The sequence below is a fragment of the Erythranthe guttata genome, chromosome 5 (genome assembly GCF_056151865.1).
Source record: "Erythranthe guttata isolate IM_541 chromosome 5, IM_541, whole genome shotgun sequence".
Lineage (NCBI taxonomy): Eukaryota > Viridiplantae > Streptophyta > Magnoliopsida > Lamiales > Phrymaceae > Erythranthe > Erythranthe guttata.
The window spans coordinates 13790637-13817715 of record NC_142537.1 but is presented as its reverse complement, the minus strand read 5'-3'; the positions used below and the strand labels follow the sequence as shown (position 1 = coordinate 13817715).

The window sequence follows — 27079 nt, the reverse complement described above, 5'->3', positions numbered from 1 at the left end:
TCGGTTTCTGTCATTGACTTTTTTTCCCCCTATTTTTTCCACCGCCGGTTTTAGGCATGGACCGCCGATCTCCAACGTTGACTTTTTCTTAATCTTTTTTTTTTCCTAAAACTTTTATCCATTTTTTTTGCGGCCACCATTGATCATAATTGTACTATCATTAACAGTAATTACTCTGTCAACCCCTCAATATTATTATTTTTTTGATTTTTTTATTGTATTTGATTTGACAAGTAACGTGGTAATATTATCGTAATTGACGGTAAAATTACAGTAAGCACAATAATATTATTGTCAACCACATCAATATTATTTTCTTTTGGTATTTTTTTTTGTTTGATTTGTTGACCGATTAACGTAATAATATTACTGTAAACACAATAATATTACAGTGCTTACGGTAATATTACTGTTGTTACAGTAATATTACTAAGGTTGACAGTAATATTACTGCAATCACGTCAATATTATTTTTTTTTGACTTTTTATTATTTTTGCCTTTGTTGAACGGTCAACATATTAATATAATCTATAACACAATATTAGTGATACTTGTTGAGTTATTATTATTGTGCTAGAGAGTAAAACAACAATATTATTGTGTTAAACTGTAATTAAGAACTGTCGGCCACAACAAAATTATGTTTAAAGAGGCCAAAAAGTGTTGAAGAAAAAAAATTTAAAAAATAAATAAAAAATCAACGCCGCCGGTCAACTGCGGTAGAAAGAAGAAGAAAAAGAAAAAAAATATTCAACGGCAACGACAAGCAAAATTGTACCCAAAATTGAATTTTGGGTCAAAATTGAACAGTTGGTGAAATTTATGGTCAAATTTGAGGTTACCTTGAATTAATGATGAAATTAGAGCATATAAAAACATGAGGCTGTACTTTAGTCTTTTACACGACCCCTGTTGGTAGTAATACCTACAGGCAAGTGCGCGTATAGAACAAGTAATATAGTGGACAATTAAGTCCGAATATCGATCCCAAAGTGAATATTTAATTATCTAACATTGACGCTAAATTCTACCAATTATGCTCAAGTCTACACTACACAATCGAAAGTTGATTAATTAAATTAAATTAAATTAAAGCGATTTAAAAAATAAAAGGCACGAACGCAATTAAACACGAAGATTTATCAAGGTAAACAAGCCTATGATTTTATTCTCCCCCCTATGTGATTATTCATTCCACAATTCCTTTAATTATGCAAGTTACTAAATCGGATTACTAAACTGAGATGCTAAATTAATCATAACCCGCTTCCGCGTGTAACGATTCTAATACTCTAGATTCAACTATTGTATTCATACACAATTAATTATAGAACACAACATGAAGCACAAATCTTAATAATAGCTACGTAAGAGATTAATTATATTCGTATGTTAATACCACAAATGCTCTTCTACCCAAGTTCTAATTATTAACCCGATCTTCGACTCACACGAGTAACGATAACAAAAAAACACATAAATTGGCTAGTTTCATGCACTTAATAAAACAAGTAGAAGAAATAACCCGGGATTAAAACTTTGCATAAAATCATGGAAAATGGTTCATAAATCCCACATAGGGTTCAAAATAAAATCCTAGAAATAAAGAGTTTAGCTACTCATGATCAATTTAAAAACTAAATAAAAATAAATCATGGAAGATAAAAACTATGCTTGAATCTCCAAAGTCTTCGTCTTCGTTATTGCTTCTTTGCTCTCGAAATTGCGCCCTGATTGTGTGCTTGAGAGGTCTTTTTATAAGGTGGAAAATTTTGGGAAAAGACAATTTCCTTTCTTGGAAGTTTCTTTACTGCGAAGTCTTTCCTTCTCGGATGTTTGACTTCTCCGATTTTGTCAACCTTTTCTTCTAAATTATAGTTTTGACCCTCAACTTATTCAATTCTTCAATTTGTGCCTGAAACACAATAAATCAAAACTTTAAGCACCAATTATCCATAAAATATACTAAAAGTTCTAATTAAAATATATAATTAAGTGTATAAATATACACTTAACACACCCCCAAACTTGAACTTTTGCTTGTCCTCAAGCAAAAACTAATCATAAGCAAATATCTCAACTACTTCATATGTTGCAGTCCTTAGGCGAGCAAGTCAGTTTGAAAGCATCATTCTTGTAGCAAGAAAGCTCCACTCGAGCAAGTCAGTTTGAAAGCATCATTCTTGTAGCAAGAAAGCTCCACTCCTATGTCCGAAAGAGCTAGAGGTAGCCCTATCTATAAATGATTACCGCCTTCCCTTTGACCTTGACCTTAGACCTCACATAGATTAATGACCAACTTCACGTTTTTGCAACTTGTAATTATAGTGAATTTTTTTAAACATTCACAAACTCGCAATTCAAATGCAGTTAATCACTTACCTTTGCCATTAACCACAAATCATGCAATTGCTTCAAGCATCTAATATTCATAAATTAAGAATAGAAAAAAATTATGCTTACAAATATTCACCAAATTCTTCTACTCTACTAATACCGAATATTCAATTATGGGATCATTGGGGCTTTTTGGCTTTCAATTGTTAGGCTCTTTGGTTCGAGGTAGGAAATATGGGTGGCTATGCTTCTTGGATTGAGGTGATTACGCCAAATTTGAAAGATAGGCGTTTGAAACAATGAATTCACTTTTAAGGACTTTAATAAACTCGATTCTCAAGATTACAAAAGTTAATTACTTTTTCTCTTAAGACACTGGATCGAGTTTTCAAAAACAATTCAACAACTAGTCATTTTTTCTCCTTTCTAGTCTCTTCTTCTTCTCTTCTTTTACCTTTATTTTTTTTATTTTTTTTATTGTTTTATTTTTTTTCGAAGAGGAAGAAGAAGGACTTTTAATTAAAACAAGAATTATTTTTTTATTTTCTATTTTTTTTTCAACCAAACACCAAAGGTTAATTTCTTTTCAAGAATCTCCACATGTTCTACCTTATCAAGTAATGGCTAAAAGAAAGAACATCGTTTCTCCAATGCTCAAATCAAAATCATAATTTCAATAAAAGGGCGCATTGAAAGGCCCAAACAGTTCAAAGAAGGCCCAAATCATATCCCAAATCACTCACTATTGAATTCATCGTATTGTAAATTTTCTAATGTGAGTTTTAAAACCGAAAATAGCATGATCTAACATAAAGTAATTCCAAATTTAAAATACAAACCATTCAACAAAAACAATGCACAAAGTGTGCTTCCTAGCAATAATTTGCTTCTAAGTCTCGTTGAATCGAAAGCTAAACAAACATCTAATTCGGATCACAACAAAACAAGCAATCTCATCATCAAATATTGGTCATCTCTCATCATCATAACTCACCGATACATCCGACTCAAGTAATTTTTCTTTTTAAACGAAAAAACAATAAAAAAAATCTAAAAACAAAACCTAAGGCATGCAAACAAAAGCAAATAAAAACTAAAGAAATAAAAACATCTAAAAACAAAACCTAAGGCATGCAAACTAAAACAAATAAAACACAAATAAATGTTTTTACACCCCCAAATTTAAACTTTCTGTTGCCCTCAACGAAATTAAACAAGGTTTAACAATAGAAAACACTTGAGTAGTCGAAGTGGATGTGATCGGTGCGCTCCTCCATATCTCTCTCATGCTCCTCGTCGTCGGAAAGCTCGGGTACGGGCTAAAGAATCAGTGCCGGTAAAGGTCCTGACTCTACACAATCAGGCGTCCCACATCCCAAGTGTCGTACGATGACTTGTAGCATCTTTCCGGACCATTGATGGAGGGCCTCCACCACTGTTGACCCTATGTTGGATGGTAGCCAACCGGTTCCTCGTGAGTATCTCTCGCTCGATCTTCCTCCGGAATCGTCGATCGGCATGTGAGCTCGAGGCTTCGTAGTCATTTCTCTCTTGCGGTTGAGGAGAGACTTCAAATTTGGCCAAGGCTAGTGGCTCGTCATGGACCGCTTCTTTGAATTGCGAAGCCACAAAATCAGCAATTGGCTTCCAGATGTTGAGCTCGATGTGGTTCGGTTGCTTGGGGACTTTCTATTTTTTACACAACCTCGTGACGAGGCTAGGGAAGAAGATTCGCTTTGAGTTGGCGTGCATGCTCCGCCATAGTTGATCGTGAATAATGGAACCGACATCGACCGACTTCCCCTTGATGATGCAATATGCACGAGCACATCGTTCGTGGTTGATCTGACTAATAGAGGTAGTCCGAATCAGGTTGGCGTAAATGAATGTTAGCCATGCTTTGCCTTTGTAGGTGATGCTCTTCCAACTTAGCTCGTACATCTTCTTATCCGGGTGTTCAAGCCATTTCGGATGCCCATCACATAACTCTTGACCAATTTGATCTTTGGTGACTTCGTCTCGCATCACATCTCAATTATGACCTAAGTAGCGGATTCCATAGTATTGGTTGATGTCGTCCGTCTTCCACCCAACATGTATGTTCCATACCACACCTGTAGAATAATTGGGAGGTTTGAGTACCAATGTGTTGGCGTAGAATTCTTGGACGATCGAGATATTGTAAGCGGGTTCCGGTTTACACAACTTTTGCCACCACGTTTGATGATTTCTTAATTAAGATTGGCAAAGTGTGGTAGAGTGATCGTCAGGGCTCCCTCATTCCGTAATGACATTCTTCTTGGTTTGTTTGTTGGGTTGGGGAACCAATGTTTCTTTGGTGGATCATTTCTTTCCTTTCCCTTTTTTCGAAGAGGATGCTTCGCCCCTTGCGGCCTCGCTTGTTGGAAGACATGATTGGAAGGCTCGGAAACCTTTGGTGAAGAATTGACGAGAATCGAACCCCCAAACTTGGTTGGCGCAATTTATCGAACACCTATTGGGTGTGCCTTGAAGAGGTAGGTTGTGGAGAATTTAGAACGATTCTCTAGCCTCGTTGTCAATACCAACACAATTATAAGAATTATAGAATTGGGAATTGCGTATTGTGTGTGAAATTTGTGAATTTTGAAGTGAAATTCCAAAATTTGAAAGTTTGGTGCGTGGGTGATTGAGAGAAAGTAGGAGAAGGGTTTGAGAATTTGTGGGAAATAAATCAGATTTTCTCTTTTTTAATACGCTCAATCTGCGTTTCGGACGACCGTCCCGAAATTTGAACTAGTTTTCGGACAGCCGTCTCAGAAGCTGTGAGTTGGTTTTCAATTATGAGCTTTCAGAAGACTGTCTAAAAATTGTACTAAAACTCAGACGGTCGTCTGAAATGCCGTAAGTTGGGCATTGCTCCTCTTAAACTCGAATGGCAGTCTGGATTTACCCTTGTATTTTTCGGACGACCCTCTGGAACCCCTGATCGCAATTTTGACCCTGAAAATAAAATAATCAAATAAATTAATTAGAATGCATGCCTATGAAAATAAAAACAAAACATAAAATTAAAGAAAATACGAAAAGCAATAAAGTTTGGGTTGTCTCCCGAGAAACACTAAGTTTAGAGTCTTCAGCCGGACGTTGCTTCTTAATTTTCAAGTTAAAGTGACCGAAGTCACTTAACAATCTTTACTCGCTCCCCAATAAGATTTGAGCCAGCTTCCTTTCAATTTGAAATTGCCATCGAGTCACGGTCCTTTATCTCAATTTCTCAATTGCTCCATGTGGGAGAACTTCTTGGACAATAAACAGCTCTAACCACCTTCATTTGAGCTTGCTTGGGAATAACCAAAAACGCGATTTGCTCAATGACACCAATTGTCCCTTGTGAAATTTCCGTTTGACTCTATCCTTATGACCCCAATAGCTTGCATACGCCTTCTCTCGCGGCCTTTTTGGCTCTTTGGGTGGCAACACACGTTTCCTCGCTCTCTCATTGCCGTTAACACCCCAACTTGTACAACCACCTTTTGGAGGAGTTTTTTGAGTCTATAAAGCAAACTTGTTCACTCCTACTCTCGGTTCTGGTATCTCTCATGCGCTCAAAAGATGCCTCCAAATGGTCCTAGATCAAAACATCAAAATTTTCTAAATTTGTAAAAATCCATAACATCAATAGCGAAACAATCACTGTTTTCACATGAATTTTTATTTTCACTAAAAACATTAAATTTGATTGTTCGATTATGCACCGTAATCGTAAGATAACCACTAGCACAATCAATTAGAGTTCTCGACGTAGCTAAAAACGATCTCCCTACAATAAGCGGCATCCCTCTATCCTCATCTATATCAAGTATCACAAAATCACTAGAGAAGATAAATTTATCGACTTTCACTAGCACATCCTCTAAAATATCTTTTGGGTAAACTAAACACCTATCGTCTAGTTGAAGAGTTATAGTCGTCGGTTCAATCTCACCTAACCCAAGACTTTTATAAGTGGGATAAGGCATAAGATTAATGATAACGCCTAAATCAATGAACGATCTAAAATTTATACCTCATACCATACAAGGGATAGTAAACTTACCGGGGTCGCCCAGTTTCTGTGGAAGGGGTGGAATGAGAATTGCACTGCATTGCTCAGTGAGTTGGATCATCTCGTTTCCTTGCAATTTCTTCCCCTTTTTCATGAGGTCCTTGAGGAATTTTACCCACTTTGGCCTATTTTAAAGTGCTTCGGTGAATGGGATATTTATATGAATCTCCTTCAACTTCTCAAAAAATCCCTCGTATTCGGCATTGAGTTTTTTCTTTAGAAACTTTTGAGGAAAAGTAATCGGTGGGGCACGTGCAATCACTGTTGATGGTGGTTCTTCTTGAATTGATTATTTTTTCCTCAATCGCTCTCGGCTTCTCATTTGTTGTGTTTCTCTTCTCTTTTCGTGGGACTTTCTCCAATAACTTCTCGTTTTTCAGGGTGACTGCTTGGCAAGTATCAGCCTCGATATTTTTCTATTGAAATATTGGGGTTATGAGATCGATTCCACCCATTCGGCTACAATAGCTTGCGGGTTTACTTTGAATTCTTATTTTTTCTCGATATTTAAATCAATAGCTTGACAAGTCTCAAACCTTTGCTGGCAATGCTCCTACTAGGCGATTCTTTTGATTCGATACTAGTTGTGCTATTTGAGTTTCTAAGTTGCGCAGCGAGGCTTGAGTGGCGGTCATAAATTGGGCCAACACCTCATCAGTGTGTGAATTTTGGGCTGGTGGATTGTTGCCTTGATAGCTTTGTTGAGAAGGGGCTTGATTTTTTGAATTGACCTTGAGGTCTTTGGTACCTTTGGCCTTGTTGATTTCCTCCGTATTTCCCTTGTTATCTCCACCCTCGATTTTGGAATTGGCAAGGCGCATTGTTGACGTAGTTGAGTGATTCCACATCTTGTTGACATTGGAGCATGTAGTGATTTCCCCCGCAAATTTCACAGCATGGAGAATCCATGGCTTGGACTTGTTGTGATTGGTTTGCCTTGATGTGCTGTAAAAAGAGTTGATTATGTTGAGCAATTTGGGTCATTTGAGCTTGAAGGGCTGTAATTGCATCTAATTCCGAAACTTCGGGAACCTTCTTGGCTCCACTAATTGTCCTTTCGCTTGATTTGGCAAACCTGTTCTGCGTAATCTAATCCAACATAATAAATGCATCAGGTATAGATTGACTCATAAAATTACCTCTGGTTGATGCATCTAAAACGGTACTCGCATGCTCGTTAATTCCTTAATAAAAGATGTGGATTTCTTGCCATTGCTCTACTCCATGAGTTGGCCACTGCCTCAAAAGCGTCTTGAATCTCTCCCACGCCTCGAATAATGCTTTTCCTTGATCTTGGACGAAATTTTGAATTTCTCGTCATATTCGTTCTTCTTTCTCCAGTGAGCTGTAAACTTTAATGAAATGTTCCAGGAGTTGAGACAATGACGAGATAGTGAGGGGCTTGGGACATCAACCACTGGCGAGCTCATCCTTGTAGGGAGTGTGTGAAGAGAATTAGTTCGAGCGCCTCTTGGGAAACACCATTTTGATGACGAAATACAGGTATCGAGAAAATTGACAATGTGAAGATGTGGATCTTGACCTGTCAATCCACTAAATAACCCGTTATTTTGGAGCATCATCAATAGCCCTTGCTTGATCTCGAAATTGTGAGCCTCGATGGATGGATACTTGATGCTAGAGCGGAATCCATCAAGAGTCGGGATTATGTAGTCCTGAAGTGTCCACGACCTAACTGCTGGATGAAGTGGCAGCAATGGGTAGGGGTGAAAGTCGGATGGATCAGATCGAAATTAGCATTTACCAAAAATATCCAAAAAAATCGGAAGTACAAAATCAATACCAGTTCCAAAATTTTTTGAATCTAAAAATTGGTCCAATTCCAAAAGGCCCGGAAATTTCAGAATTTCGGAAATCACATAAGTTTCAATATTTCAAAACTTAGCAGAAATTTTCTGAAATTTTAATTATTTTCGAAAAATAAGAATATTCACGTCGATAAAATTAAAGTAGTAACTACTAAATTTCAGTTCAAAAAAATAAATAAATAATAAACCACGTCATAATCCAAAAAAACTTATAACAACAATTAATATGTCAAAATTCTAAAATAAAAAGTTGTTCCAAAATTGGTAGCAGGCTTTGTGCCCTCAAGACCCTTTTTCGATTTTTGCCCTGTCCACCTCAAGGCCCTTTTTCGAGACTTTGTGACCTAGAACAATACCTTCACGAACCATAACATGACATTTTTCCCAATTTAAAACAAGATTCGTTTCTGTACATCTTTTCAAAACAAGTTCTAGATTGTGCACACAATGATCGAAAGACGATCCAAACACAGAAAAATCATCCATAAACACCTCAAGAAACTCTTCTAGCATATCGTGAAATATAGACATCATACATCGTTGAAAGGTAGCAGGCGCATTACACAAACCGAAAGGCATCCTACGAAATGCAAAAGTACCGTAGGCGCAAGTAAAAGTATTTTTCTCTTGGTCTTCCGGGGCGATTGAAATTTGATTGTACACCGAATAACCATCAAGAAAACAGTAATACTCGAAACCTCCTAGCCTGTCTAGCATTTGATCGATAAATGGAAGGGGGGAATGGTCTTTTCTAGTGGTTGCATTCAATAATCGGTAATCGAAACACACACGCCACCCAGTGACTGTTCTAGACGGAATAAGTTCATTTTTATCTTCACAATAACCGTCATCCCACCCCTTTTTGGCACAACCTGCACAGGACTGACCCACGGACTGTCAGAAATTGCATAAATCATACCAGCGCCTAACAGTTTTAAGACTTCTTTTTTTGACTACCTCTTTCATTGACGGTTTTAACCGCCTCTGAGGTTGGACTCTCGGGTTATAGACGTCTTCCATTAGAATTTTTTGTTGAACAATAGAAGGGCTAATTCCCTTAATATCCTCAATAGACCAACCTATAGCTGACCTATATTCTCTAAAGACCTCCAGCAGTGTGTTTGTTTCGGCCTCACTCAAACTAGAAGAAATAATCACCGGATAAGTCTTGTCTGCTCCAAGAAAAGCATAACAAAGATAATCCGGTAATTGCTTCAATTCCAGTACGGGGGCCGTTTTCACACTAACTGGTATCTCGGAGACGATTCCTACCTCGTCTACACCTAAAATCTCGGCACACTCAAGAAACAACACACAATCAAGCACATCATTTTCAATAGGAGTTTCAGGGGAGGCAGAATGCAAATCAATAGAATTAAAAATGCAGTGCTCAACAGATTCACATAATTCATACAAATCAAAAAAGGAGGAAACACAGTCCTCGATCACGTCTATTCTACTGCAATGCTCAACATGCTCAGAGTGTTTAAATGCATCTGTCAAATTAAAAACAACTTCTTCCCCATTTACCCTAAGCATTAAAGATCCTAATTCCATATCAATCATCGCCTTACCAGTGGCTAAGAATGGACGACCTAAAATGATTGGTGCTTCATCATCTTCAGGCATTTCAAGTGCCACAAAATCAACAGGCAAAATGAATTTATCTACTTTAACTAGCACATCTTCTACAATCCCATCGGGATATTTCAATGAACGATCAGCTAGTTGTAAAGTCATGCGAGTGCGATTCAAATTTCCTAAGCCCAGTTTTAGAAACACAGACATAGGCATCAAATTAATACTTGCCCCCAAATCACATAAAGCTTTATCGAAAGTAGAATTTCCAATAATACAAGGAATAGTGTAACTCCCTGGATCTTTCATTTTCGGTGGTAGATTCGACTGAAGAATGGCACTGCAAGTTGCCGTGAGTGTCACTGGTATGTCTTCTTCGATCCGAATTTTCTTGGATAGGACTTCCTTCATGAACTTGGTGTAGTTTGGCATTACCTCCAAGGCTTCTGCAAAAGGGATGTTGATTCGAATCTGCTTGATCTTTTCAATGAACTTCTTCAATTGATAACTTCTTCTTCTTCTGTCTTTCTGGAAAAGGAATAGGAGTCATCATAAGAGGGGGATTATCAGGAAAAGAAATGTTATTGGGCTTACTAGCCTCTTTTGTACCACTCCCTGAGATGGTGATTTCCGGCTCGACCGGGGTCGGTTGTACAGCTGGCCTTGGTGACTCATCCGTCGGATAAGGAGGATCGGTCATTTGCAAACCACTTCGGGTGGTTATGGCTTGACAGCTTTCTTTTGGATTGACTTCGGTATTGCTCGGAAATCCACCCTTGGCCATTGTGGACATGGATTGGGAGATTTGCCCTATTTGCTTCTCCATGTTCTTCATTGTTGATTTCAGGCCCTCCATTTCCTGTTCTTGTCGGTGAAGACGCTGGTCATACGTTGGCCCTCGTTGCTCTCTTTGGTGGTTGAAATCGGGAGGTGGTTGTAGAGCATTCTTTGGATTGGCATAGGAGAAGTTCTCGTGATTCCGAATTCCCGGGTGGTAATGAGTAGGGTTTTGGTTCTGATTGTTGGTTCCCCGGAAATTGTTGAATCGGTGGTTCATAAAGTGTGCCTGCTCCCAATCGTCGTTTGTGGCTTGTGGGGTACTTGCTGCTGCTACTCGTTCGGCCAGTGACCCTCAAACTGATAATTGGGCGACCTGATTTGATAGAGTAGCTAATTGTGCTGAAACTGCGGCTAAAGGATCGAGTTGGTGGACTCCGGCCACCTTGTGTATACCACTCCGTTCGGACGGCCAATGGTAAGCATTCTCACACATTCGCTCGACAATGTCTCGAGCGTCTGTGGGATTCTTGTTTTGCAATGATCCACTTGAGGCAGCATCGACTAGAGATCGGGCTGGTTGATCGAGCCCATTGTAGAATAACTCCATTTGATCCCACGGGTTGAATCCGTGTTGAGGGCATTGTCGTAATAAGTCCTTGAATATCTCCCAAGACTCGTGCATCAGCTCTTGGCTCATCTGTCTGAAATTGCCTACATCTCTTCGTAGTTGTGCGGTCTTCGAGGGTGGAAAGAATCGTGCCAGAAAGGCTTGTGATAATTCTTCCCAACAGGTGAGTGATCTTGGATTAAGACTCAGAAGCCAACTCTTCGCTTTGTCTCTGACAGAAAATGAGAATAGCTTCAACCGAATGGCATCATCAGAAACGCCGTTAACTTTGGATCCGCTGTGGCTGCTCCGGAAAATTGGTTTGCCATGACCATGTTGATTAGCCCCGTCTTCAGCTCGAAGTTGGTTGCGGCTATCGTCGGTTTCCTGATTCCCGAATAGTTCTCATTCACATATGGAGTTCGGTATTCTCGCATTGTTCGCTCGGGTGGCAGGTTCGGTCCTGCTCGTGATCTCGTCCTGGCTCTCGATCGTATTCAAAGGCCAGGTGCTCTGGATTTCCTTGATCGTCGGCCATTGGTTCACTTTGTTGGTTGCGCGTGGCCCTTAGTCTACGAAGTGTCCTTTCAATCTCGGGATCGTAAGGTATGATTTCCAAATTTCGACGCCTGGGCATAAACAAAGTGACCAGTTAAAATCAAGATATAAATCGAAAATAAAGCAGGTAAATAGCTAAAGTAATAGTCAGATAATTGATAACACTATCAACAAAGATAAAATCAAATTGGTCCCCGGCAACGGCGCCAAAAACTTGATACGCGTTTTCCTCACGTATAAATTACCGCAAGTATACAGTATCACATTTTGCAGAACAGTGGTTCCGGATATCGATCCACAGGGACCTTGTAGATTCACATGCTGAGTAGTGTAATTATATTATCGTTATATTATCTAGCCGATCGTAAATATTTGGATTGGTGATAAACCCTAATTTATAAGCATGCAAGATCGTAAACATGCAAATATGGAATGTACGTAAATAAAGTACGACAACTCAACGCGGGGGGACTTCGATTTAAAGGGGACTTCTAGGGCCAAATCCACCTATGTATAATCAACAACGATCTACAAATCCGTTATCTAACGCCACATTCCTATTCGTTAACCTAGACGCTAAAGTACTCTAACCCCCGTCTCCAGTGTAGTTAGAGTCTACCCACAGGTCCGACGTCTCCGTTCAGAACCTGCTATTAAGAGAGCATTTAGGCCAAGTCCTTAAGGGCTACCCGAAGTGCATCACGTCTCCGTTTCCACACTCCGAGCTATGTTTTCCTAAGTTCAAACAAGAAATCCTCTCTCGAGTTCATTCCTATTTAATATCAATCCGAGAGCTGATCAAACAATCAGAAGCATTTAATACAGGAAAACATAAACGAAATCAAAACACGACAAATAGATAACAGAAATGACGATCGAAATCAATATATACAAGGCTTCATTACCCTAGAAGAAAATGTTCTTAGTTCATAACAAACATAGTGTCAAAAGAATGTACAAAGGAAATGAAGAACAAAACGTAAAGAAATTGCATAAGAAAAACCCAAGTCGGAACCCCCGTTGATGATTCCCGCGAAGACCTGTCGACAACCGTAAAAAGTCGAAGAAGAACGAAGAGTGAGGGCTTGCTTCTATTTATAGTAAATTGCAAAGCTTCCTCAAGAAGCTTTGCTTCTTAAAATATCTGCCCTCGAAAATCGTGCCAGATCGCGATCCAATAAAGTCAGATCGCGATCTGGCTTCTCGAAAAAACGTGAACCGCCATCCCAGATCGCGATCCAGGAAGTGCGGATCGCGATCTGCCACAAAATCACGATGCTACTGGAATTTGTCACCAGATCGCGATCCGACTTTCCTGGATCGCGATCTGGGTCTGAACATACTTGCTACTGGAATTTGCATCCAGTCGCGATCCGACTTTCCTGGATCGCGATCTGGGTCTTAATGTCCACTTCGGTTTCGCTTCCAAATGGCTTCGACTTGGCAACAAAAGCTAACAAAACCTAAAAAAAGAAATAAAAAAAAGAAACGCAATAATATATACAAATAAAGCCGAAACTCGGACGAACGAAGACCAAAACTCGAAGATTTGATAAGCAAAAATCGTGCAAAACGAACACTTATCACCTATGCATAAAATGGTACCTAATATAAAAATAAAAATAAAATAAAAACTAAATTTGAGTGAATCGTAAAAAGGAGGCCCCTAATTGTGTGCTTGAGATGACTTTTTAAAAGGTGGAAAAATTCGAGAAAAGGCAGTTTCTTTGTAATTTTTGAAAGTTTCTTTACTGCGCAGTCTTTCCTTCTTGAATGTTTGACTTTAAGAACAATAAATTCTTTATTGCGCAGTCTTTCCTGAAACACAATAAATCAAAACTTCAAACACCAATTATCAATAAAATATATTAAAAGTTCCAATTAAGGATATGATTAAGTGTACAAACATACACTTAATAGCCCCTTTATGTAGCTCATGATGAGCTTATTTGTAATTACTCTATTAAAACAATTTTCAAAGAATACACACATACAAGTAAAGATCTCTTTTATGAAGAAATCACAAGTTGATTTCTACCCTAGAATCCATGACAATCTATGTGGAGTATATACTGGTATTCAATGATATTAAATACAAACAAAATCAATTTTGTAGTGAGAATACATGCAAAACATGGTGTTGTAGAAGATATTCCAACACCCAAAGTTCTGTGCTCTCCACTCTCATCAGAAATCGGTAGTAAACGAATTGAGGACCTCTCCTATTTATAGAATCCGAGAGCTCCTCGTTCTAAACGAAAAACAACACACTAGAAGAGATAATGAATTAGTGAATTACTTAAACATGTGCTAAAATAATTAACCACTAAGCTCAAAATAACCACCGATTAATTAAATGTGCGGATAGTTTATTTGTAATTTACCTTCGTAATCTTTGAGATTTTGACTTTTAACTCCACCGAACAATGCTAATTTAACAATCATAATATTTATAAGATTTTTATGAGAAAGTTCCCTGACCGCCAACTTTTATTAATTTAGGTTCATGTTGCTTTTTTTTTTTTCAAATAAACTCATTCCTTAGTATTTATGATAAAAATTACCCCAAACCCTTTAAATCCAATTTATAATTGTAAATCCTCATTCAACTCCAATTTCATTAATTTTGACCATTAAATTTTGATTCTAACTTTTTTTTTTCTTTCTGCTATTTTTTTCGCCGCCACTGACCGTTTACAGTAATATTATTGTGTTTATTGTCGCCCATATCAATGATTTTTTCTTTTGCCTTTTTATTTCATTTTCTTTGTGATTAGTTAACATAATATATTATATGGTTGAAAGTAATATTACCATCTAGTATTGTAATATTATTGTGGTTGATAGTTATATTACTTTCAACCTCACTAATATTACTGTAATTTTACTGTCGTTGACGTTATATTACTGACAATAGTCAATCACAACAATATTAATTTTTTTAGCTTTTTATTTTGTTTGCCTTTCTTGGCCAATCAACATAATAATATTATTGTATTACACAATAATTTATTATGTAATACAAGGATTTTGTTGTTTAATATTACTCTGCTAGATAGTAATATAACAATATTATTTTCCGTATTAACAATACTATAGGTAACTTCACTGTCGACGACAATAATATATAGGAAAAAATATTTCTAAAAAGAAGTTGATTAAAAAAAATAACCAAAGTCGTCGAATACTGGCGTTGACCGCCAGTCAGCTACAAGGGAAAACAAACTTGGAAAAAAATTCTTAAAAAAATATATGAAAAAATCAACGCCTAAGGCCAACAGTCGGCGGATGCGATGGTCAAAATTGGAGTCAAAATTGGGTTAGACGTCAAAATTGAATAATAGGTGAAATTGAGATCAAATTAGAGTACGATGAACTTGGAGCATATTAAAATTTGAGAAAGTATTGTGTCCATAGATTTGTCTTAAATTTGACTCAAGTTTGACACAGGCGGTTAAGTTTGACGGAAAAACTAACGAAAGCTACCCCCAAGGGGTTATGTGTTGATATTACGAGCACAAATGAGTCATCTGCAAAAGCTTGTAACCACAGGGGGTTTAAGTGCTACTTACCATAAATATATATTATTTGATGGTGTTGGATCAACAACCTCAAGACCTCATTTTGAGAAGATAGCATAAGTCCTCAACCAACCATCTTTATTTTTCTATGTTTATAGGGGCTATATATCTTTCGCCAATAAGTCAATCCCTTTAATATTTATTATAAATAAAGGAAAAATTCATGTACATGAGAGCATTACCTCCAATCATTTACACCCAATTCTTAATTATAACCCCTATTTAATCAATTTTGACCACAAAAATCCGATTTTGACAATTTTTTTCTTTAAAGTTTTTTTTTTCAAAAATAATTTTTTTTACTGCGTGTTTCCGGCGTTGACTTTTTTGTTTTTATTTTTAATCTCCATAGATCCAAGTGAATTTATTCAAGTGGCAAATATGTAATTATATATATATATATATATTATATTAAATAACAATTATATGTTTTTTATTTTAATATTAGAAATTTTAATTATTAAATAAATTCTTAAGTTAAATAGATAATTGATTTTAAATATATATTGGCCAATGAAATTATTTCTTCTTTCCCACATTATAAGAAATAAATATCAATTAATTATTGGCCAATCAGATTATTTCTTCTCTTCCAAGTTACAAGAGATAAATATAAATTTAAATGGGGCCAATCAAATCGTGCCACATCATCAGTAAGGCCCATCAAGAACTCTTGTTCTACCACTATAAATAGGGACCCTCCCTTCACAATTCAAACACAACTGAAGGAGCAGAAACCGTAGGAGCAAAATTCTCTCTACAATTCAAGAAGCAAGGAAGAAGAATCCGGACGAGGTAAGATTCTCTCTCTACATTCAAAGTGTTCTTCGTCAAATTCGAGGTGTTCTTGAGCAAATTCAAGGCGTTCTTCATCAAACCCAGCGTTCGATCCGAGACAACGGTGCCAAACCTTCGGATTAACGTTAATCAATTCAAGTCGAGATCATTGGAAGATTGAAGGGCTAAATCCATCAAGAACTCCAAGATTTTCAAGTCAAATTTAGTCAAAGTTCAACGTTCGATTCGAGATTCAAGTCGCAAGACCCTTGGAAAACTTTATTCAAATCCAAAATCAAATCCGGAGAAGATCAAGTCAACGACCCGACTCCGAAAATTCAAGTCAACTATATATTGTTCTAGAGAGAAGAATCAAAGGATTAAAATAGAGATTATAACCCGCAATTTATTTATTTTAATTCAATAAAATTATCTTTGTTCAATTTTTCTTGTTTGTTTATATCGCAGATAAGAATTTGTTGTTACACATATAGTTCTTGGTAGTTTAGGAACATATTTCCTAATATGAGTTTTCTATGATTTGATATTAATTTACTAACATTTTTCTAATATAGTAAAAACGAACTTTTGGAAGTCTAAATGACGCTGGATTGCTGAAAACTGACATCATTCGTAAGCTTTGCTCATGAGTATTGTTCCTTGGGACGTTTCTCTTTAGATATAGTTTGTTTTGTACTCAAATAAAATTTGAGTCCAAAAAACCTTATTTTTCCATAATTTTCTTCAATATTTCCACCAATGTCCATTAATAATCCTTCTCCGAATTTTTAATAGTTATTTTGCAATTCTAATCCAATTTGACGTTCCGTATCAATATCATCTTCTTTAAAAGAGCTCGACCTCGAGGTACGATCAAAATATAACGATACGTTTTTCTTTACAAACAACTTCAAGTACTCCCTCCACCAATCTTCCCGGCACAAAAATATCGCTTACAAAATCTTCCTCCAAACGAGGCATTGGAAATATTGATTTATCCATCGATAACTCCACTGGCTCCGCCGATTTCTCCAATATGAGATCACATACCTTCACACAATTGACTTGCTCCTCATCTTTCTTATTCATTTTGCACATTCGTATACTTTCTCAAATTTCTTTGACACCTTCCTGAACCTCGTCGACTTCCTTTTCGACTTTGCTAACATTCTTGTCTACCTTGTTGACACTCTCAACTCCTCCAACATTCTCTTTGGACTCATCGATGTCCTTGCTAAACACACAACCATAATTTTTACCTCATCTATAATTTCTTCTTCAATTTTTTGTCTAGCTCTCTTCCATTGTATCTCATCCCACCATACGGCTCCACTACCCTTCAACTCACACAACACCAATTTCACCATATTATTCGGTGAAATTTCATCAATTCAAAAAACCTCTCGACTTGTGATATCCAATCAATAAAATCCTCAACTATAAGAAAAAATCCATTAAAACAAGGAATTTCAGCTCTTACCCGATATTTATCATGAATTTTTTGTCTCCTTATAGACAAAGTTTCTTCAAACTCAATCTTGTTCATCGCATTTGAATAGTCGTCACCCTTTGATCGACGTTGAACAAATCCATGATTATTAGGTCTAACATAAGCACCTCAGAATACACCATTGATAGTCAGAATGTTAGGTCTATCAAAGGCAAATTCCTCGCACACTGATATGATCCAGCCATGCATTGAAGTTACTGTCGAGCTAACCAGAGTGCAAACTCCAATTGTGCATGTTGATGAAGATGGTGATGCATTACACGAAGATTATCTTGCTCCTACTCACTGCCATGAAGGTGTATCTTCGAGTTTGATTGTTGATGGAGTTGGTTATAGTAATGTGATTAGCTATACTTCGGTGGGAAAGTTGAGTGTATCAAGTTTGGAGTATTCTAGACCATATGAGATAAAATTGTTTGAAGATGATCGTGAAAGATAGTTTATATATGCTCCTATAGATATTTGTCCGAATTCGAGGACGAATCATTTTAAAGAGGGGGAGGATGATACGATTCTCACAAGCTCAAATATGAGGAATTGGAAGAAAAGAAAGCACGTGAATTTATTGGAGTTGGTCATATTTGAAATGATAAGAATTAGCCCAAGGGAGTTTATTGAAGAGTTCATGGTTTGGAATTGAAAGAAAAAGAAAAGGGAAATTCGTTGGACAAGTCGAATTTCATGCATCCTGAAAGTCCCGTATGATTCTGGCAGAGTTTACAATTCGGCTTATAACTCTGTCATCTGAAGTCTATTAAAGTTGACTTAAAATGCAATGAAAAGCAAACTGAAAGATCTACAACTTTCATGCGTTGGGTGGAGAGAGATTCGAAGTGGAACAGTGTCAACATTGAGCTTCAAGTGTATGAACGTGCACAACCAATGTCTACGCGAGTTTAGAAGGGTGATCGAGAAGTCGACTTGATGTTCAAGTTAGTTAATTTAATTATGCACGTTTTTATTCTTAGGTTTTATTATATTTTTATTATTTTACAGTTCTTTATGGTTATAATTTGCTTATTTATTAGTTTTCTTATTATAGTTTAGGTAGAAGTCATTTTCCTTGTGAAAGATGAGTCTTTTTAGTACTTATAAATAGGTTGCCAATTTGGCTTATTTTAAGGGACGTATTTTCATTAATAATTTGAGATTATTCTCTCTAGTTCTTTAAGAACTTTTCGAACATATCGGAGGATTTTGTGCGTTCAGCCTGACTTATCAATCGATCTTTCACAATCGATTGTGGAGTCTTCACATACTAATGTTCTTGTCTCTTTATAGGCAACGGGTCGCAGTTCCACCCCCTTGATTCCTTTGTTTTTGGATGTTTCGATCTTGCTTCCGCATAAGGTATTTGGGTCTCGTAACAAGTTCTACGGGGTTCGTATCAGTTGATAATCAAAGCCAACATCCAAAACAAGTTTCGCCTATCTTTATCTTTATTGTTGAGCGAGTCTTGTTTGTGTCATTGTTGGTTGAAATGCCTACACGCAAGTGCACGCACCGTACAAGTAATATAATGGATTTTTAAGTCCAAGTATCGACCCCACGGAGAATATTTAATTATCTAATTGTAGACGCTAAATTAAACCAATTGTGATCAAGCCCACCCTACACAGTCGAAAGTTGAGTAACTATTCTGAATTAAACTAAATTACATTAAAGCAATTTAAACTAGCAAAAGCACAGAAGCAATTAAAAACGAAGATTTATCAGAGAAAACAAGCCTAGCATTTTATTCTTCCCCATATGTGATTATTAATTCCCCGATTCCTTCAATTATACAAGTCATTAAATCGAATTACTAACCTAAGATGCTAAATTAGTCATAACCCGTTTCCGTGGGTGTTACGATTCTAATACTCTAGATTCAATTATTGTATTCCTATGAAATTAATTCTAGACCACAACATTAAGCACAAATCTCAATAATGGCTACCTAAGAGATTAACTATATTCCTATGTTAATACCACAAATGCTCTTCCAATTCATGCGATTAACAATAATAGAAAAACACATAAAGTGGCCAGTTTCATGCACTTAATAAAACAAGAAGAAGAAATAACCCGAAATTAAAACTTGCATAAAATCATAGAAAAGGGTTCATAAATCCCACATGGGGTTTAAAGTAAAATCCTAGAAATAAAAGAGTTAGCTACTCATGATTAAAGTAAAAACAAAATTAAAATAAATCATGGAAGATAAACTATGCTTGGAGTCTTCGAAATCTTCATCTTCGTTATTGCTTATTTGCTCTTGAAATTGCGTAAAAAAAAATCCTTAATTGTATGCTTGAATTGGTCTCTTATAGGGTGGGAAAAGTTTGGTGGAAAGGCAATTTCCTTGTGTAATTAGGAGTCACCTACTGCGCCTCTCTGCAATCTCGGACGGCCGTCTGGATTTTCAGTTATAATCCAGACGACCGTCAGAATTCCGGAAACTTTGTTCTTCGAAGGAGAATATTCGGACGTCCAAATTCCAAGTGTATTTCTCGGACGGCCATCCGAATTCCAAGTGTATTTCTCAGACGGCCGTATGGGCTCTTATCCTTCAGACTTTTGACTTCTTCACTTTTTGCCCACCTTTTCTTCTAAAGTGCATCTATGACCCTCTATTATTCAATTCTTTAATTATTACCTGAAACACAATAAATCAACACTTTAAGAACCAATAATCAATAAAATACACCAAAATCTCCAATTAAAAATATAAGTAAGTGTGAAAATATACACTTAATAGTCATAGTTTTCATGTGTCTTTTGTCGATTCTTCTACTATCTTTTCTTCTTCTCTTCTGTTGTTTTTTTCAAGTCCATTAAAAAAATCGATTTTTTGGTTCTTTGTTTTCAGTTCCTTAGAGTCTAAGATAGGGTTTTCCGTGCCAAAAAAAAATTAAAAAAAAAATCGAAATTTATCTTTTATTTGAAGTTTCTTAGAGTCAAATTTAGGTTTTGTTAGTGTCAAAAAACAATTCCAAGAAAATTTTGCTTTCGTCATTTCCGAGAAGGGTATAAAGGAGAAAGAATTGAGCAAAGTACAAAGTCGGCAATGGAGAAACGCTTCCAACCCTTATTTAAGGCACTTGAGGGACTCCACGACCGAATGGAAGAAATTGAAGACCAGTTATATGAACTACGCAAAAATCATCAATATGTTTGAGGTCCATACGTACGACGCGATGTTCACCAACCTGTTATACCTCATCGTGATAAGGAGGTATATGATGATGGAAGATATAGTGTGACAACTGCAACACCAAGAGAAGTTAATATGTGGCGGGGGATTAATTTCTACGAAATAATCCTATAAAACAAAAGAACTCTGGAATTCACCATAAAATATAGAAAACTTTAATTATTTTATTAAAATTCAAATTGTTCCCAAAATAAATTCCTAAAACTGTTATTTATACTAATAAAACTAAAAACTCTTTAAACCCTAATTTCCACCACGTAATTTAGTCGCATCAATCATGAACGATGCGCACTCGCCTACTACATCATTACAGGCCAGCCTCTCAACATTGGCAAAATCATATCGGGTCATCTCCACCTTACAATGCTCGATTAATCCAAGGCATCTACTTCTCGTGCATGATCACCAGCCTATGCAAGAAATCAAAAGTGTCAAAAAAGTCGCCCGACTTCGAAATCAAGTGTTGCAAACTAATTGACGATGTCGTTGTGCACCAATTCAAACTCGCCGTCTTTGAAGAGCCACAAGCCTTGGCCTTGTTTGATGAAGGCAAGCGAGGAATTATGATGAAGGCACGAAACGCCGATTGTCGATTCCAGGGGAAGATGGAACGCGAGATGATAAACACAAGGAATGGATTGGCGACCGTCGAGCATAAAGTGAACACGGTAGAGGCACTTCAAAGGTGGTCGGAAAAATGCTACAAGCAATCATATGGCACCTAGGATGTGAGACGCCCGATTGTATAGAGCCAGGGCCGTTGGCGGCACCGATTTTAGAGCCCGTTCCGGAGCTTTCCGAATACGAGGACCGTGGCGGCGAGGAAGGAGCACAACCCGACGACAACGATTCCGACTAGACCAAGGTGTTTTCTATCCTTAACTTCATTTTTCAATTCCGCTGAGGGCAACGAAAATTTTAAGTTTGGGGGTGAATGAAAATACTCTCATATACTTATGTGTTTAGTTGTGTTTAGTTTGCATGCTTAGGTTTATTTTATTTCCGTTTTTGTTTTTTTTTCTTTTTGTTCGTGTTTATTTTGTTTTATGTATTAAAAATAAAAATCTTTGCTTGAGTCGAATGCATCGGTGATCTATGATGATGAGAATTGGCCATTTTTTTATAATCAAATTATTTGCTTTGTTGTGATTATGATTGAATTTGCTCGAGATTTCAATTCAAATGAACTTAGAAGTAAACTATCAGTAGGAATCAAAATTTATGTTTTGCTTTTGTTAAAAAAAATTGTGTTTTAAAATTGGATGTTAATTTATGCTATATCATGTAATGCTCGGTATAGAAACTCACCTTAAGAATCTATGATGCGAAATATTGAGTAGCGAGTAATTTGGGATGTGATTTAGGTCATTTTTGAACCCTTTGAGCCTTACAAGCCTACTTCTTTCTTTTAGCCAAAAATTAATGTGGGTAGATTAGATGGAGATTTCTGTTGAAGAAAGAAGCGTCTCTAGAAGGGAGACGACCGTCTGGAATTTTAACTGTAAATCTAGACAGCGGTCTGAATGGGCAAAGTCGCGCAATAAGGAAATAGATAATTTCAAGCGAATTACAAGCGAAGACGAAGATAATCGAAGATTCAAGCATTGTTATCCCTACTTTCTTTATGAACTTTGTTTTTTTTATTTTTAGAATGACTATGAGTAGCTAAGTTTTTTTATATTTAAGATTTTATTTGAACCCTATGTGGGATTCGTGAACCCTATGTAGGATTCGTGAATCCAATTTTATGATTTTATACCAGTTTTAATTTAGGATCACTTTTTCTGCGTATCTATTTCTATACTACTTATAAAAGGAGGAATCCTATGGTGGTTTCTTCCATTTTTTTAAGAGACAAAAATACCCTTTGGCAAGTTTAAACTTTGATGGACAATTGAGTAATATAAACTGATTATTAATTATTATAAATTAATATTATCTTATGACATTAAATAATTATATTATTAACTATTGCCAAATATAGTATGGACAAGTTTAAAGTGATGAGGTCAATTTATGTAACAAACAAAAAATATAGATGCACGTACAGTAGAATTAATGAAAAAAATAATACCAACTTGACATTTTAAAATTAATTTTAATTATCTTATCATATATTGTTATCTAAAATATAATTAAAAAACTCTTTATTTAATTAGTAAGTATCAAATTTCTTGAGTTGAATTTTTTTTATCACTCTCTGAATTTTGAGTATCTATGTCTACTAATATCTGTGTTTACTAATAAAAAAATAATTTATAAAATTCATAATTGGGCCCAACTTGCGCAGCCCATCAAGGGATCGGACTCAGGGATACAAGCGGCCCAGAGGGCTTGTCTAGCCCATCTACATAAAGGCTGATTGACGAATGACCTAGCCTCCCCCCGAGGAGGTCTTACAGGTCGGGGGAGTCATAAATATTGAGCGGCGCATTTAATGTTCTGACATGGGCATTTATGGCGGAATGACCAGGTGCGGCCGAACAGCTAGTACCCAAACGTCCTAGTCAGACCTACTGGAGGAGTCATCATGACCCCGGTCGTCCGGACTGCTCGGGCAGGACGACTGCCATCGGGAATGGGCCCCCCCCCCCCCCGGGCCCGCCAAGGGTAGAGCCGACCCCTACGGCCGGTAGTTCCCTCCCCGGGTGCGGAAGTTCCACCATAACGCTCACCTTGGAAAATCTGCAGGCTTTGATCGCAGCAGCAGCTAGGGGGCGGTCGCCTCAAGGGAGGACGGGGGACCTCACCACCAAAAGAAAGACATCGGGCAGCGACGAAGTCGGACCGCGGGTGGACTAGCCCGAAGCTTTCTCTCCTGAGGAGGAGGAAGGAATGGCAGGAACACCGTTCACCGAGAGGCTGCAGCACGCCGAACTACCCGCAACTTTCAAACATGTCACATACGAGTACACCGGGACCACGGACCCCTGGGAGCACCTGTCAAGGTTCATCACCTCCGCTTCCCTTCATCGGCTGACCGATGGCGTAAAGTGCCGTGTGTTCGCAAACACGTTAGCAGGGCCAGCACAGGGGTGGTTCAGCCAGCTTCCGCGCTGCTCGGTTCACAGTTTCGCGCAATTTAGTGAGGTGTTTCTAAACCACTTCGCTAGCTCGAAAAAGCAAAAGAGAAGCACCCTCACCTTATTTGCGGTACGACAGAAGGAGAATGAGCCCCTGAGGAGCTACGTGCAAAGGTTCAATACAGCAACTTTAGAGGTCCCTGCCACCAGTGAGGAAGTACTCATCAACGCATTGGCCCAAGGATTACGCATGGGGGAATTCTTCGACTCCCTCTCCAAAAAGGCCACCGTCTCTATCAATGACCTGCTCAGAAGGGCAGAGAAGTACATAAACGCGGAAGAAGCCCGGAGAAGCAGAACCATAGAGGGCATGCCACCAGCGGAAAGGCGGAAGGACAAGGCTCGCGAGGAAATAAGGAAGCAAGAACCAACCTATAGACGAGAATCAGGCACGGACAAGAGGGTGGGCCCTCATTTCGAGAACTACGCACCTCTCTCCTCGGCCCCTTCGGAAATACTAGTCGCCATCGTCAACCACCCTAAGCTCAAATGGCCCCGAACCTACGCAGAGGTCCCGAAAAAATCCACCAACGCCGGACCATATTGCAAATTCCACAACGAACACGGTCATTCCACCGACGAGTGCCAACACCTGAGAGACGAGATCGAGAGGCTGATCAGGGCTAAGAATCTCTCGGAATTCGTCGGCGGTAGCCCCAACGGGGCGAGATATAAGAAAGGAGACGGTCCGAACCGAGCCCCGGCCAATGCGAGCGGAACCACAGAAGCCCGTCCGCCCAATAACTACATCCATACGATCTTCGGTGGCCCAGTAGGGGGAGATTCGAATAGTTCCCGGCGGGCGCACCTAAGGGAACTGCAAGAACTAAGGGGAGAGCTCGCCATGATGTACCGAGTATCCATAGCCCCGCCGATCACGTTTGGAGTACAGGACGAAACTGGAATACAACAGCCGCACAACGACGCGTTGGTTGTCACCGCCATGGTAGCTAACTATGATGTGGCCAGAATACTGGTGGACACGGGCAGCTCGGCAGACATCATCTACTATGAATGTTTCAAACAGATGAGGCTGAACTTTGAAGTCCGAAGGGTGGACACAGCGCTCATCGGCTTCGCCGGGGAGGTGGTACAACCCATGGGCGAGGTAACACTACCCGTGTCTTTGGGAACCGAACCCCTACGGGCCACCCGAGCTGTCAGGTTTCTGATCATAAACGCACCGTCAACATACAACATGATAATGGGGCGACCTTCGATGAACTCATTCGAGGCCGTTGTCTCCACTTTCCACATGAAAATGAAATTCCCAGTACTGGATCGGGTAGGCGAGGTCCGGGGCGACCAGGAGACATCAAGACGGTGCTATAACCAAGCGCTGAGAGGGCAGCGGCGCATTAACCCCATCGGATGGGGAGGACGCTCGGGAAAGTCCGAGGGTGATGGCATAGATAAATCAAAGGAAAAAAGAGCCCGCGAGGACTCGGATGATGAAAGGGAGGGTCACATCCAGCCTATGGAGGAATTGCGAGTGATTCATCTCAGCGAAAGCGACCCTACTAGGGTCACCAAAATAGGGACAAGGATGGATAGCAAAACAGCCGAGGAGCTGATAGCATGCCTGCGAGACCATCAAGACGTGTTCGCCTGGTCTCCCGGAGACTTGGTCGGGATAGACCCCTCAGTAGCCGTCCACAAGCTAAACCTAAGGCCCGACGCCCGCCCTGTAAAACAGAAAAGAAGGCACTTCGGAGCGGAGAAGGATAAGATCATTGGCGAGGAAGTAAAAAAGTTACTAGAGGCGGGGCATATCAAGGAGGTCCGGTTCCCGACCTGGCTATCAAATGCCGTGCTGGTGAAGAAGACGGATGGAAGGTGGAGAATGTGCATAGATTTCCGCGACCTAAACCAAGCTTGCTCAAAGGACCACTACCCATTGCCGAGGATCGACCAACTCGTGGACTCGACGGCCGGGTGTGCGATGCTGAGCATGATGGACGCCTCGTAGGGATACCATCAGATCCGTTTGGACGAGGAGGACCAGCCCAAGGTCAACTTCGTAACCTCCACAGGAACGTACTGCTACGTGGTAATGCCATTCGGGTTAAAGAACGCGGGCACAACGTACCAGAAATTGGTAGATACCATGTTCCGAGCGCAGTTAGGGCGAAATATGGAGGTATACGTGGATGACATGCTGGTCAAAAGTAAGGAGGTCAGCGAGCATATCAACGACCTGCGGGAGATGTTCGCGACACTACGGAAGTATGGAATGAAGCTCAACCCTACCAAGTGCACGTTCGGTGTGGAGACGGGAAAATTTCTAGGGTATATGGTAACCAAACAAGGAGTGGAAGCTAACCCGGAGAAGGTGCGGGCCATAATAGAGATTCTGCCCCCGAAAAGTATAAAGGAAGTGCAAGCATTGGCCGGTAGAATCACAGCATTGAGCCGTTTTATCTCGCGGGCAGCCGACACCAGCTACCCGTTCTTTAGAATCCTGCGCAAGGGCCACCGCTTTCAGTGGGATGACGAGGCCGACCGCGCGTTCGAACAATTGATGGAATCCCTCACCCGGCTACCCCTGCTAGTGAAGCCGGAAGTCGGGGAGAGACTATATGTATACTTAGCGGTAGGTCGCCAGGCCGTAAGCACGGTACTGCTGAGCGAAAGAAACGGAGCCCAGCATCATGTCTACTACGTAAGTCGAATGCTCAGAGGAGCCGAAAAGAATTACCCCGAGATCGAAAAGGCGGGGTTGGCACTTGTGATCACAGCGCGGAAACTGAGACCCTACTTCTTGACGCACGCAGTAATAGTACGAACTAACCTTCCCCTGAAAGGAACGTTGGGAAAAATGGACGTGTCCGGCCGAATGATTAAATGGGCAGTGGAGCTAGGGCAGTTCGACATCGGGTACGAGGCACAGGCCGCTATCAAAGGGCAAGTACTGGCGGACTTTTTGCAAGGGATGGCGCAGGAAAAAGAAAGCGGAGAATTGAGGATCTTTATCGACGGTTCCGCTACCCAGTCGGGAAGCGGAGCCGGGGTGTTATTGGTCAGCCCCGAAGGAGAAAAATATGAATACGCAGTCCGGTTGACCTACCGGGCGTCAAACAACGAGGCCGAGTATGAGGCCCTGTTGCACGCCCTGCAGTTGGCCTCCGACGCAGGAGCCGATGCTTTGGAAATAC

At 39.2% G+C, this 27079-nt stretch overlaps 1 protein-coding gene across 1 annotated transcript; it reads left to right on the top strand.

The window, feature by feature from the left end:
- Positions 1 to 23676: 23676 nt before the first annotated feature.
- LOC148770688 (uncharacterized) lies at positions 23677 to 25893 on the top strand. Its single transcript, XM_088818002.1, has one exon. It carries the CDS (start codon positions 23677 to 23679, stop codon positions 25891 to 25893), a length of 2217 nt encoding a protein of 738 aa, XP_088674128.1.
- Positions 25894 to 27079: the final 1186 nt, after the last annotated feature.

What these genes read in the sequence shown, in the direction of transcription:
- LOC148770688 (XM_088818002.1), top strand. Translation starts at nt 23,677, where the DNA reads ATGGCAGGAACACCGTTCACCGAGAGGCTGCAGCACGCCGAACTACCC.